This window comes from Emydura macquarii, unplaced genomic scaffold (genome assembly GCF_026122565.2).
Source record: "Emydura macquarii macquarii isolate MOO-44397 ecotype Brisbane River unplaced genomic scaffold, CSIRO-AGI_Emac_v2 contig_968, whole genome shotgun sequence".
NCBI lineage: Eukaryota > Metazoa > Chordata > Testudines > Chelidae > Emydura > Emydura macquarii.
The window spans coordinates 8,652,533-8,668,226 of NW_027131105.1; the positions used below are offsets into that span (position 1 = coordinate 8,652,533).

The 15,694-nt window shown below is 44.9% G+C and overlaps 1 protein-coding gene across 1 annotated transcript in view; it reads right to left on the bottom strand.

The window, feature by feature from the left end:
* Nucleotides 1-254: 254 nt before the first annotated feature.
* FGD3 (FYVE, RhoGEF and PH domain containing 3) overlaps nucleotides 255-15,694 on the bottom strand; it is a 175,612-nt gene continuing 160,172 nt past the window's right edge. The window contains exons 18-19 of the mRNA XM_067544164.1: nucleotides 10,074-10,214; nucleotides 255-1,642 (exon numbers count right to left, since the gene is read on the bottom strand). Of these exons, the coding sequence (XP_067400265.1) occupies nucleotides 1,418-1,642; nucleotides 10,074-10,214 (366 nt within the window). The 3' untranslated portion in view covers nucleotides 255-1,417. The remainder of the gene's footprint in view (nucleotides 1,643-10,073; nucleotides 10,215-15,694) is intronic.

Sequence of the window (15,694 nt, forward strand, 5' to 3'; positions counted from 1 at the left end):
CATATATGGATTTTATGACTGTAAATCCTGATTACCATTAGAGCTATGGATAGGGGTTTATTCATTCAAAGTAAACAAGCAACTGAATCCTTTGTCAGCGGAGTGGCTTCTATCAGGGAAATACTCACTGACACAGAACCTTAATTTTTGACACTGCTAACAAACTCTGGTTGTCTGGATCACTTTTCTCCTTTTACAAATGTCAGTTAGAAAATGTAGAAGGCTGAAGAGGAAACAAAAATTAAATGAAACCATTTAAAATTACAGTATTGTGACACTTTATTTAATTTTTTCCTTGCATATCAGCACTACATGATTGCTATCACTAGAAATAGACATTACTTTCATACTGTACCTATGTTAAATGTTGATCTAAAGCTTGCAGTATCTTGGAGATCTAGCTCAAGAATAAACTGCATGTATTTTATTTAAATAGATAAGCACTTAAGTGTGAAAATTAGACAAATACAAGTAAACAGGAAAATTAAATTACAAATTGAATTAATCCAAATCTCTTATTCTATTGGACTAAATCTGGTTATTAGCGCAAAACTTTTAAAACGTCTTAAAATACTTATGTAACATTATTTACAAATTATATAAATAAATCCCGATCACTTTAAAGTTAACCAATATGACAAAAAAGTCACCTTTTTGTACTGTGTGTACTAAAAAATGTTCTTGTTTATTGGACATGTCCTGGTTGGCAGTATAAAATCACTTACATTATAATGGGTTCATAAAGGAAATAAGGAAGGTGTTTTCAAAAAGAGAAAAAAACCCTATATATAAGTGATTAATATGAATGAGGCTTCTCAATATTCTTTTCTGCATTGCTTGCAGTAGTTATTAGAAGTCCCTTCTACAGTATTCGTTTTGTGAATACATCATATCAAAATAGCAGAGACAAACATTCTTAGCGAAAGAAAAAAATCCAGTACGTTGCTTGCACGTCACAAAGATCATTTTATCAGAAGGGAAAGGACAGAGAATGGAATGTCAGTGGCCAGCCACAAGCCTTTACAACATTTATCTTAAAGGCAGCATTTATATAACTAATCACAGACTATACACATCCTGCACTGAACAGCAATCGAAAGGACTGAAAAAAATATACATTTAGGAAAACAAGAGACTGATGGTTTTCTCATACCTTTTATAAAATTAATGCTTTTCTCCTTGTCTTTTTACGTAAGACCAGCATAAACACTGTCAACAACTACAACTACTTTTTCCTTTAACATAATGTATGTCAGACAGCTAGCACTGTATGTGACAAATGTACAATGAAAGGAGAGAAAACACTGAAATTCCTATTCAGACTCATGAAAATATAAAGCCATACAGATTCCAAAGTGCCATGAGTACTGAATTCAAGTGATAGTTTATAGAATAAAGAAACTACATGGACCTTGCTTTACAGGTTACCGATTCCTTCACCTATATCTTCAATATCCCCTTTAGCTGCTTTGGTGAGAATTTCCATCCATTTCGTTTGCAGTTCTTCATCTTCTGCACTGAAATATATAGTTTGCTGGGATTGGCAAAGCTTAAAAACGTGTTTCACGTCAAACTTCTCACCAGAACTTGGTAAACTGACTGCATATCCAGGCAGAGGTATAGCACGTGGAGTCTGCCCATCCTAAGACACAGGAAAAAGGCAAAGGTGAAACCCCACCAGAATATAACATTTGAAACAGAGAGAGAGAGAAAAAAAGACAATGCACAGAATATAAAGGCCTCCTCTCACCAACATTTAAGAATGATCCAAGGGAACTCGTTTTCCCGTGGTTTTTTAATTCAGATCTACCTGGCGATAACAGATAGGGGGACATGCAGATCAAAACACCAAGGAAGTACAATCATCAGTCGCAACCTGCAGCTAGGGTGCCATGCTGCAATTCAATACACAGTTTTATAAGTGTGTTAGAGTATGTCGGCACTTCAAGCTGGGGGTGAGACATACTTGCACCAGCTCTCACTCAGCTAGCATGCTAAAAATAGAACACAGCTACAGTGGTGGGAGGGGCTAGCCACTCCAAGTACATAGCTAGGGTCTCGGGTGCCCAATGCTACGGCTGAATTCTATTTTTAGGGTGCTAGCTCTCTGCACTGGGATGTCTCCTCCAGCCGGGAATTACACCTGCACTCAAAGTGCAGGTATACCAACCTTATTGTACCTAGTTAGGTGACAAACTCTTTTCACATTATGTTTTATAACAAATAATTATATCTACATATACACACGTGTGCATGTCTGTCACCCCAGGCCACATGATCTGCACTCACCTCAATGTAAGTCAGTGTAATAGCTCAGGGTACAACCTGACACAGAATTTGACCTGTACTGCAAAAATGGTTTTAAATCTAGATTCCTATTTTTAAAATGATTCAATTGTTCTTATTTTCATTTAATAGACTCTCTCTGTTCAGACAGGAACCCTGCCTCAGCAATGACATAGCTAAGGATTTCTATAGCATTTCAACTGTATTACACTCCTTTGGAAATCCAATATTTTCTGTTCTCTTCAGACATTATATTAGCTGAATCCGTGCTTCCAGCCAAGGATAAACAAATGCAATTCTCCTAGATCCCAACAAGATATCCCTATGGTTAGCTGGAAGAGGTCATGTAAGCAGTGCTGGCTTTGGCAAGCAACAAAGATTAACTGTAGTTCTCCTCTAGTTTGTGGGGGACCCTAGAAGTACACAGAAAAATCTCATCTTTCATTCACCAATCACTAGGGTGAAAGCTTGCTATTTTGTTCTAAAAGATGCCAAGTTATTCACAGTCCCCTCACAGCCACCCAGAAATGGGCTTTAGAGTCCAGAAAAAAATCAGACCCAGAGATCCTTGGATTTCTGAGAAGACCCCAGAGATGAGCTCCCAGATTTAAGGAACAGTATTGATGTTACTATAGCTGCCGTAAGATCACTACCAGCCTTGTGCTTGAGAATGAACCAACTCTTTTGCTGAGCCACAAGGAGGGCCACCTCAACAACATGAGGGACATCATGATCTAGTGCAGTGGCTCTCAACCTTTCCAGACTACTGGACCCCTTTCGGGAGTCTGATCTGTCTTGAGTATCCCCACGTTTCACCTCTCTTAAAATCTACTCGATTACAAAATCAGACATAAAAATACAAAGGATCACAGCACACTAGTACTGAAAAATTGCTTTCTTTCTCTTTTTTACCATATAATTATAAAATAAATAAACTGGAATACGAATATTGTACTTACATTTCAGTGTATAGTATGTAGAGCAGTATAAACAAGTCATTGTTGTATGAATTTTTAGTTTATACTGACTTCGCTAGTGATTTTAAATGTAGCCTGTTGTAAAACTGGCAAATATCTAGATCATAGTTTCTCAACCTGTGGTACGCGTACTCCTGGGGGTACGTGAGACACAGGCAGGTGGTACCCGGGGAAAAATAGAGTGAAGGGGAGGTGGGCGGCAGCTGCTGACTTCTGGGGAAGCCGGGTGGCAACAGCCCGCTTCCCACCCAGTTCCAGCTCCCAGCTGGGGGATGGGCAGCAGCTGCCACAGTCCTGGGAAGCCAAGTTGCAGCCACCCGCTTCCCACCCTGTCACAGCCCCCAGCTTCTGGGGAAGGCAGGTGGCAGCTGCTACAGTCCTGAGAAGCCAGGTTGCAGCCACCCGCTTCCCGCCTGGTTCCAGCTGGGAGGCAGGCAGCAGCCGCTGGCTCTTGGGGAAGGCGGGCAGCAGCCCCCTGCTTCCCAGCTCCCAGGTGGGAGCCCGGTGGCAGCCTCCTGCATCTTGCAAGCGGGGCTTGCAGCTGGATGGCAGCCACCCACGCTCCAGCTCCAAGCTGAGGGACAGCGTCCAGCGCCCCGGCTTGAAGATGGGCAGCAGCCGCCTGCCCACATCCCTGGGTCCCAGATGGCACGGAAGCCTCCTCTGCTCCAGCTCAGATTGGAAAAAATTCACCCATTGCATCTGCATGCACAAACTGAGCATATATATTGGTGCATACATGCCTGATTGAAACAAGCAAATGCAAGATTTGTGGGTGTATTATATGCACATTCATTTCTGCAGAGGCACAGTGGTGCCAAACTCAGGTCTGCTTCATTGATCTTGTAGTTTACATTTAAGAAAATAAGGATTAAATATTTATCATGATTAAAGTGAAGGTCAGGGACAGTGCTGGAAAATTATACGTTTTGCGGTCTGGAAGTGCAATGCCAGAGAAATTGATGTTTGGGCTGCCCGATAGTGGCAGACACATTTAAAGATAACAGTGCATCGATCAATGATTTCCTTAATTTGACCAGTTTCTTTCTTCTCAAAGTAGATCTGTTTTGTGGATGAGTATTTTTATATATAAACTATTTTATGGGGCCCAAGGCTGTGGACACTACTGAAACAAAAGGAGCAGATTTTGGTTACCTTTGTGCAGCGGCAACACTAATCTATCAGGGACTAGTGCTGCCAGTTGGCTGCTGGAAAGGAAGTCGATGGAAACGGAAGGCACGCCGCATCTTGTAGAATCAGGGCCTTACTTGCGGGCGCGTACATACACCCCGTTCTCTTTAAGGGCTGATGAGCTTCTTTTGGAATTCCTTGAACTTAGTGTTAGCTCATCATTTCTAGGTGTGCACCACTTGCAGCCTGTTTAAGCTTTATTTTGAATGTTAAGCAGTGCCTAGCCCTCACCTTGCTGGACATCTGCACAGAAGCGCGTTTCACACGCCATTCATAAATATCTACCGGACTGGGCCAGCTGTGTATTGCGACATTTAGGTCAGGAATGCTCTCTAGGATTACACGGTAGCAATAAAATATCCAACCAAATTACTCCCATTCAAAGCAGAATTCTCTCTCCAGGGTTTCCCCTAGCAAAATGATAGACAGAACTGTGTTAAACTAAAATCAAATGGGCATCGGGCATCATCACTAATCACACGCAGCATGCATCCTTTCGGTGTTGTTGTCTATCATCTGTTGGACTATAATAATTGGAGCCATAACAGTGGGATTTTTTGTTTTTAACATTATGGCATTGGTGATTACAACATGCAGGACTTCGGATTTTCAAGCAAATAGCTCAAGTCCACTTCCTAGTGGGGCTCTCTCAGTGAGTGAGCACCGTTTCTAGTCCTCTGAATACAGGACCATAGCTCCCATTAATACTACTAGGAGTTACATATACACAGAAGGAAAATAAACCATTGGCTGCATATAATGAACACTAAAGATTCATAATAATGGGTTTTCTCTATTGGTTCCCCCCACCCACACGCACACACTTTTATGGAGTCTTAGAGCCCCGAAGAATTCCCTACCTTTCCCCCGCTAGCTTCCTACGCACCTAGGGACTGATCCCAAACCCACTGATGTGAACAGAAAGACCCCCATTGACCTCAGAGGGTTCTGGATCAGACCCTCACTTAGGGCCTTGCACTGTGGCAACCATGAACAAGGACTGGTCGTAATTCTCTCTGGAGCTAGTTAATGCTGCTCCCAACATGACCAGAAAGGTCATGGATGAGCAGCAAAAGGTGCTTCCGCCCCGCCATCTACTATCTGATTTTCATGATCGATGAAAGGGTCATGGTAGGATTTTTTTAAAAAATGGTTTATTCTTAGACCAGGTCTCGTGAACAGTCGCACCAGTTCTCCCTCTTATCCTGGAATTACCCTCCGTATCCCAAGTTCTTCAGCTGTCAGAGCTGAATCAAGCTCAGTGTCACCTCAACCCTATCCTTCCCTGCAAACACATAGCTAAGTTAGAGTACTTCATGCTCTGGGTTCAATTCTGTCGACTACAGTCCAACAGAGCCTGAATGAGCAGCCCCAAGCTCATTCCGCATCTATAAGAAGCTTAGAAAGGAGAGACTCATTTATGAAACTTGTTTTAATTCTATGAAGCTTGAAGCAGCATCTTTGCTTAAACGGCTCCACTAAATCAGGGGTTCTCAACCTTCTTCCTTCTGAGCCCCTTGCCCCTAACATGCTATAAGAACTCCAGGGCCCTGCGGAGGAGAGGAGGGGCCCTCATGGCTCCTTGCTTTAGCCACTGGGGTTTGTGTGGGGCTCTGGGGTCTTTAGGCTTCAGCTGTGGGAGGGGAGGGAGGCTCTGGGCTCTGAACTTCAGCCACCGGGCAGGGGGGAAGGTCCTTGGGGTTTCACCCACTGGGCGGGTGGGGAAGGGGGAAGATCCAGGATTCAGCCCCACAGGGGGCGCCAGGACTCAGGGCTCCAGGATTCGGCCCCCCATGGGGTGCTGGGACTCGGGGCTTTAGCCCCAGGGGGAGCACTCAGGCTCGGGTGTCTCCACAGCTCCATTCCTGGTTTCAACCCCGCAGGGGCTCTGGGCTTCAGGTGCGAGCTTGCGGACCCCTAGGAGGCTGCGGACCCCTAGTTGAGAACCACTGCCCTATACTACCCTACCCCCATTCCAAACCTTACACATGTCCATTCAGGTAAAAATGACTTGTACTACCTGGACTTCAGTCCCAGAACAGATATGCCTTCCCTGATGTTCACGCACCAAATGTGACATTCGCCCCCATGCAGAGAGCCCCACTGTGAGGGGTTAAAAGCAGGACTTCAATGGTGCACTGGCCGGCTCTGGCCGTCCACACAGGAGCGGATTACACCCTCATTGAACAAACAACAGGAGCAAAGCAGCCGTTTTCCTGATTCGCACATTATTTCAGAGGCTGAAAATTTTGTTTTTGTTTGCATCTGGGTTTTCTTCTCAGCTATATAAGGTGGAGGCCATAAAGGATAAAACGCTCAGTAGACAGTGGGAAGGAGTTTACTTTGTGGATATCTGCCAAGAGTTCCAGTCTGTCAGCACTTTGGTTTATTCCTCCTTCCCCAAGAGTTAATTTTTCATGGTTTTAAATGACCCTGCAGCTTCCACAGAAGCAGATCATGTATGTACTCACCACATTTCCCCTGTATCTGCCACAAGAGTTTTAATGGCAATGTCATGCCAAGAAGGCACCTGCCTCTTTAGATGCTGAAATGCCTCACTGACATACCTGGAACAAAGTCTTTTCGATGGAGATTCTGCTTATTCCGTTCAGTAATGATAAACTCTATGTTTAGCATCTCCAGAACAGTTTGCTGACACAAATCCTAACCAGGACAATAGTCTCACTTTCCTAGATAGCCAAGGTTTCTCTCTTGAAGGCTATATAATCTTATTAAGCAGCCAGGGCCAAAGATCCTATACATCAGGAATATGAGGAGGTGCCTCCTATAGTCCTAAATATTTAAAAGGCACTTACAAACTGTGAAGTCATTTAATTTGTGGGTACCACTGCTAATCTCATGCCCTGTTTTTTTGTATACTATAAGCAGCAATAACACAAAAGAGATGTCTGAGGGATGGGATGTGAGTGTTATACAAAATGGATTGACATCTAAAACACTAGTGATGCCCAGGAAAATAATGTTTAAGAATGGGTGTGGAATCTACTAATCTGAATTGTGAGATGCAAAGTTTGAAAGAGCTTTTATTTATTTATTTACAAAAGTGTAAGTACATTGTATAATATATCAATTGGAATTATAGTGGAAATTTTGATTATATGGGGGAATGGGGAATAGATTGCTCTATAATTATTTCCCTTTAGTTTGCCACACATGGAGGGTATGGGGTGGTGGTAGGGGGAATGCTATCTTGAAATAAGGGATCATTTTCATTGTTATGATTCCAGCCAGAAGTTGTTGATTTCTCATAGTAAATCCACAGTTCTTGTTGCTGAATGTGAGATGGATTAACCTGGTCCTGTATGTGGTTTTTTTGCGGGGTGATTTATCCTATATCTGAAATAGTCAGGGGTACTAGCCATTGGATTTAATGGATGTTCTATATGGCCATCAAACTAATGCTTAGTGTCAAAGGTACCCCTTTCCCCAGAAATATAGGGTTCTGCGAATATCAACAGAGGCTCAAGATCAAGTGTGACAGGGTAAGGAGGAAACGGTGTCTCTGACTGTGCAGAAATTCCCCTAGTCTCCAGGCATTGGATTCACTTCCCCGACCCATGTATGTTGAAAAGTTTTGCATGTTAACAGCTGTTTTTCTTCTGCTATGCATCCAACGGAACTGGTTTGTCTTATATGAGTTATTAGTGCTGTGTGGAGACACCGGATTGTGTGATCAGAGTTAGAGAGAGGAATCTTCTTCCCAAGTCACACCGTGGGAGTTGAGCTGCTCGTGCAGCCTCTGGTTTGCAGTATTCTCTGGACACGGTGTGCCCTGTCTCTGAGCAGAAAAGGCCAATGGATATGCAGCTCCTCTGTTCACTGGGGTACATGCAGATGCCAAAGACAACAGACTTATGTGGCACATAGGGACTTTTTGTGGGAGGTCCCTGCATCCCTCTCACCCTTGCAGAGGGGAAACACATCCATTCTGTTGTAGTCAGGGCACCCTACATCTGCAAAGGGAGGGGGCAGCATCTGTCCCAGTGAGAGGATTTAGTTCATATTGTACTCTCCAGCATATGATGTTCCCTGCGGGTGATATTCACTCTAAGCAGAGAAATTCATCACATAAGGCCTATGTACCACTTAAATGGAGTTTAAACAGGGCTCAAGCGATGCACAGGTGTCATGTCGGTCCCTTGCACAGGATGAATTTCACCTCAATTGTCTAATTTTTCTGAATAATTTTTTCTGCATTTTTAAAAAAGCTTCTTCCACCCCCTGCAGACCCCAGGTGAGGTCTAAAGATTAGGTTTTGTTGTATGAGTGTTAGTCTCATGTCCAAGGTGATTTCTTTTTTCAAACTGATAATTTCAGCCACACAGGTCCTGGTGCTAGAATAGAAATATGGCAGCTGAGCGCCAGTAGAATAGTTTGGAAGATTATCCTGTTCCAGGTTTGAATTGCAGCTGAAGCAAAGCCAGTATCATATACACATATCCTCCAGTATAAGCTTCCTAAATATTACACTTAAAAACACTACCAAAAAGTGAGCTTAAAAAACCATGTATTCTGACAGGACATGAATAGAATGCATGTCTTTGAGGGTGAAGTACACATATTTATATGTTATATGGAAAGCATTATTTTCCTGTAGTTCTACAACACACAACCACAATAACTAAGGAAAATAAGGCACTCACAGTACATCACCCATAAAAGATATGTTCTCAGTTACTGTCAGATAAATTGGTACCAATCAAAAGAAAATCCACTGACATCACTGGAGTTGCACCATGGTAACAGAGAGCTGAATTTGGCCCATATTCTCCCACCACCTCCAAACACAGAGGAAAAGAAGACCACTGGCACATAACAATAAAGGAGCTGTGGAACTATAGCTAAGTCTGAAGGACGTCTACTTCAGCATGGTCATTCTACTTAACCAACAATAAAGAAGTAGGATTTGATTTCATCATCTTACATTTAGTCTGATTTCCTCTGCAAACAAATTTTAACTTTTGTTTTAAAAAAAGAGTCCACTGTATAAGTAAACATCTAACTTATCATAGTGTATTCTCCCATTTTCAGAGAAACAGTTAAAAATAAATAAGATCAGCCTTAGAGCAGATGCTGTTAAGACATTTTATTTTCATTTCACACATTCCGCTTCACCCACCCTTCAGAACATCTGCATTTGTGTAAATCCATCTAACTTCACCTCAGAACTGGCATAGCATTAATCAAAAAAATATTAAAGCAACACTGTCCAATTAGAATCACTTTGCTGTCCTATGTATTTTCTAGGTGAGTGTTTTTCCAGATAAGTCAAGAAACCCTTTGAGTATTTATTTTGAAAATTTGCCTTTCCGAAATCTTAGAAAAATACATCTTAACTGAAATAATTATCCTTAATTTATCCTTCTTCTGGGCTACGTTTTTTAAAAAGAGATGTGACTCTAGACATTTGGCTTGCAATCTCCATCTCCAGATAAGAAGGAAATTTGAAATCTCTGAGGCTTTGTGCTAAATTCAGAACACCGAGTTAATTTCTGTTGTGGAAAGTAAGCCAAATCCTTTGGCCTATTTCTCAGATGGACATACTTAATCTTATGCATCAAGCTGTGGAGATCACTCAGCAATAATGCCCGCTTTTACCTGACTTCCTCCGTGCAGATACAAGACAAGAGGTTCAGTCTTGGGGATGGTGACACACATTTTGTACCATGTCTTCCCTTTGTCCAGGAATAGGAGGCGGCTGCTAAAAAGGCTGTTTTCAGCTGCCAAAATGTTTTGTTTCTGTGAAAAGAAAGTAGGAGTTGCTTACATTGATGATTGTGTTGTCAGGATACTCACAATTATACCTGAAGCACAATATTTAGTCAGACACAGCCAAGTGATTCAGAAGGGCAAATGCTAAGTAGTTCACGCCTGTACAAGAGTTTAATTATCATAATGTATCATGGAGCTATAGTATGCTCCTAAGTACTCTCTGAGAGGTAGGTACTGAACTATTGTTCTCAGTGGTGGCGGAGTTAAAATTTCACCTCCACAGTGTAAACTGAGAAAGGCAATTAAGATGACACAGCTTGTTTCTTGCTTATCTCAAGGAGGCTGGGAGATTTAAATTTAATGAAAAAGGTGTCTCAGCACAAGTGAGCTTCATCAGAAAGATACAGAACTGCTGCAAGGATGTGTAAGAGCTCCTGGTTCACCATCAAGTAGTTCCCTTTACACCAATGCTAAGACAGTACGAGAGTAGGACTGAGGCATATGTGATCCAGGGACCCCTTACTGTAAACTGGCAGAAGGCATAAGCGACACACGCTGTGGTTTGCAGCAATCACCTGGGTCAGGTATCTACATAATAGTTGGCCAAAGGGTGGCACGTAAGGTCTTTACCAAGAGCCAGGAGCTTACTGGTCATCATAATCATAGTGAAATGGATGGATGGATGGTATTTCAGGAGTTATGTACCTGTACTGAAAATTATGTTCTTAAGGTACATGAGTTAAGACAGGTCACCAAAAGCTGGTAAGAGGTTCTGTTCAGGCAGGGGGAGTAGATGCTTCTCTCTCTGACTGGTCATTGTGTGTCTCACAACGTAAGTCTATTTGCATTACTGAACCTGATACTAATGAAGAGATTGTGAATTCACATGAGAGAAGAACTGCAGGAAAACAAAACCAAAAAAACAGCAGAGGGCCACATCCTGTTTATGAGTAAAGACAATAGATTTGGGGGATATAACTGGAGTCCTGAGGTATGGCAGGGATCATTCACCGAGAAGATGAACCGTCAGCATGTTCTGTCTTATGAAAGGAGGGTCACAGCCATCCTGGCTGGAAAACATTGCAGAGACTTTAGGTGAGCTACACTTCATTAGGCAAGACAGTATCTTGTTAATTAAGTCTAGGCTTTAGAAGGTGTGTTACAATTTTATTTTACATGTAACTGTTTGTTTCCAATAATTACTTACTATCACTTGAATCTCTATTCTCTTGTACTTGTTCTCACTATAAACATATCTAACCTCTCACCATATCTAAGTGCTGTGTGTTAAGTGGGCCAGTGATCCTCAGGTGAAATTGGTAAGCTGGCTCTCCTTCGGGAGCCACAAAGCTGAATTCTGTGAGTGCCCAGGGACTGGACACTCCAGTGGGATGCTAGTAGAGCTCGAGGGTTGGAACACACCTGTATCACTATCCCGTAGAGAAACTGAGGCCAGCACAGGTCTGGAGGGGGGAATTGTGTTGCCTGTGGAGTTGGGGAGCTGACCTCTGGTAGGCCCAGACAAGCTCCCCTCACACTAAGGGCAAGTGGTAGCAAGATGCCTCAGAGCCCTGGGTACCCTCCAAGGAGTGTCACAGCATACTGATCATTAATACACAAACACTCTGCCCCCGTCCCTGGTATAATGGCTTTCCAGTACTTGTACCTCAAGATACTAGCCTTCTGTATCCTCAAACACAGAAATCCTTTAGCTTTCCCTTCTGCACTCCTCTCTCCCCTGTTCACCGCACTATTAGTTGTGGTTCTTCTTCAAGTGATGGTCCCTATACACCTGAAGCACTTTCTAGCAGTATTTGTTGACCCACCCATGCATAGTGCATCCCCTCATGCTACCAGCCCAAGGTATAATAGATAGTGTGGATTGACGCCTCTCCAGTTCCCTCTTAGGGCTGCACGGCCTGAATTGGAAGAGAGTGATCTATCCTTCATTCAGTGTATATAGCCTTTCTAGTGTAGTGAGGTAAGTTAGTTTAGTTAGAGTAGTTTCTTTCCCTGTCTGCGGACTGTTCCCCTACCTCCGGGGATTGTGCCCCAGATTTTAAAACGGCGTCTCCTGCCCACGCTCATTCTCTGTGAATGACAAGCACCAGCGGTGCCGCTACTGCCTCAGTGAGGCACACATTGCAGTGCACTGCTCCATCTGCAAATCCTTCCTACCCCACGGGAAGCTCAAGAGTGCAGCCTCCATGAATACTTGATGGAGGCAGCTATGACGCTGGGGGCGCACTTGGATCCGGGACCAGTGGAGACCCCTGTACAGCGACCATCACTGGCAGTGATTATCCCTCCGAGCACCTTGCATGCCCTGGAACCCTCAGTACCAAAGGCCAAGGACAAGTCCCGGCGTGAATGTAAAAAATATTCTCATGGGCACAAGAGCAGAACCCCGCCGCGGGCTCAGGCAGTAGGGCACACCCCTGCCTCCTGTGCCCCCATACCTATGAGGGCTGAGAGGAGGTATTTCATACCTGCTAAATGGGCAGATTTTCTTTTTATGCATCCACCCCCCAAGCTCTCTGGCTGTCCATGCAGTAGTGGAGCAGGCATGTGGCCAGCATCTGCAGAAGTCTATTCCCCCTGGGCAGGGCAGCAAAGAGGATGGACCTGCCGGGCAGGAAAGTATATTCTTTGGCACAGCTACAGTTCTGGATTGCAAACTACCAGGCTCTGCTAGCCAATTATGATTTTAACAACTGCAACAGGCTAGCTGAGTTCCAGGACAACCTGCTGCTAGAGCAATAGCAAGAATTACCCTGGTGGGCCTTCAGGCTACTGTGGACACAGCCGACATATCCTCTTGCTCTCTAGTGACCAGGGTCATTATGCTCCAGGACTCGTGGCTATAATCATCCAGCTTCCCCAAAAAGGTCTAAAATACAATCAAGGACCTGCCCTTTCATGAGAACAAATTATTCAAGGAGAAGACAGACAAATCCCTCTATTCACTGAAGGACTCCAGGGCCGTGTTACGGTCCCTCGGAGTATATAACCCAGTCCCTAGATGCAGGCAGCAGCGGCAACCGTTCCACCCATGTCCACACACTCCTTACCCAGCTAACTACCAATGTCAGCATGAGATCCCACTCTCACACATTGGCAACATCGATCTCAGCGGCTATGTTTCCCTGCTTCTGCCACAACCACCTCCTTGACCTTCTCCCAGCAACAGGCAAAACCTCAGTTTTGATGTGCAGGTTGAGACCTATGGCACCCCATATGGTCTTTGGGGATCGTCTTGCCCTATTTACCCACAGTTGGAGCAAGATCACCACAGACAGTTGGGTACTGGAGATCATCCACCATGGATTCTCCATAGAATTCCTCTCTTTCCCACTGCATCAATCACCCAGAGGATCCATCCCATCAATTCATTCTTCAACAAGAAGCGGGTGCTCTGCTTCTCAAGGGAATGATAGAGCCTGTCCCGCCTCACTACAGGGGACAAGTCGTCTACTCAACATACTTCCTCATCCCCAAAGAAAGGTGGAGGGTGCCGCCGCCCCATTCTAGATCTGCGGGTGCTGAACACTCATCAGAAAGTCCAAATTTCGTATGGCCACACGGCATAGATTATCCCCTCCCTCCCCCAAGGAGCCTGGTTCATGGCTCCTGACATGAAGGACGCTTATTTCCATGTGGACATTCACCTGGCTCACTGCAAGTTTCTCCGTTTTCGGGTAGGATGCCAACACTACCAATTTTGGGTCCTCCCAGCGTAGTGACGGCACTGCAAATATTCACTGAAGTATTTGTCGTGGCAGCAGCCCAGATGAGCTGCCAGGTCTACTTGGTATACCCCTGCCTTGAGGACTGGCTCCTGGTGGTGCTATCGTTCCAGGAAGCAATCTCCATGATCCTCACTCTTCACAACCTCCTGGCATCTCAGAGTATCTGCGTCAACGAGGAGAAGTCAGTATTGATGCCTACAAAGATGATCAACTTTACTGGACTGTGGCTCGACTCTGTCATGGCGAGAGCCTTTCTCCTGGCAGACCACTTTGCATCATAGACCATACACCACAGTCTGCCGCTGTCTCTCCCTCCTTGGACATATGGCAGTCTGTGCAACACCGGGCACATATCTCCATATGCATTGTCTTCAAGGTTGGCTCCTTTCATCAGACAGACCCAACCCAGATCCTATGGGCACCAGGGTCTTCATTCTCCAGACCATGCTGGCCTCTCTCAGATGGTGATCTGACCCTTCCCAGATCATGATCAGTACCCTCTTCTTCCCCACACCACAGGCCATTATCATAACGGATGCTTCCTTCACAGGGTAGAGAGCCCACTTACACCAAAACAGCTTGGGGCACATGGACACCATGGGAAGCTAGGATGCATATAAACATGCTGGAACTGAAGGCAGTCCAGTTAGCACCCCAGGCCTCCCTGCTGCTTATTCGATCCTTCCACATCCAACTTCTCTCCGACAACAATGTGGCAGTGGTGTACATCAAAAAGCAGGGTGGTGCCAGGTTTGCCTCCCTCTGCTCCAAGTCAATCCAGCTTTGGAACTGGTGCATCAAAAACCAGGTGAGGTTTCAAGCCATGTATCTACCAAGCACGCAGAATTCCTTAGCCAACACATTCAGCAGGACTCTCTACCTCAATCATGTGTGGGACCTACACAACGCCATGCTCCAGTACCTCTTTGTGAAGTAGGGGGCATCCCCTGCTGGGGCCACTATGCCACTCACAAGAACCGAAAGCTGCCCAGCTATTGTTCCAGGGGAGCAATAGGTAAGGTTAAGATTTTGTCACAGTTATTTTTAGTAAACGTCGTAGACAGGTCACGGGCAATAAATAAAATTTATGGGAGCTGTGACCTGTCTGAGACTTTTACTAAAAATAATGGAGGAAGAGAGGGCTGGGGGGGAGAGGAAGGAAAGACAGCTGGAGCCCACTGGGGATGATTGACAGCTCTGACCTCTCCACCACAGGGAGCACAGCTCTGGCTTCAGCCATGGGGCAGGGGCACACAGCAGCCCCAACTCCAGCCCCGGCCAAAGCCATGGGTCCAGAGCACACGGCCCTGACCATGGGGGGCTGTGCACAGGCCTGGCTCCTGCTGCAACTGCGAGGGGGGCCCTGGCTCCACCTGCTGCCACAGGTCCGGGACACACAGCCCCAGCTCTGCTCCCGCTGCTGAAGCGAAGTCATGGAAGACCAGTAAAGTCATGGAATCTGTGACTACCCTGACCTCTGTGACTAAATCGTAACCTTAGCAACAGGTGATGGCTCTCAGGGTGACATTCTCCTCCTCCTCTGAACAGGCGACCTCTGCTGTGTCTTTCCCTCCATTCCCCTCCTACCGCAAGTGATACATAAGGTTTGAGAGGACAGAGCCATCGTCATATATGTAGCCCCATTCTGTCCCCGTCAATTCTGACTCATGGACCTCCTGAAACTCTCTACCTGCACACCACTCTGCCTCTGCACACTCCCTGATCTACTCACACAAGTTCGCAAGAAGATCCATTATC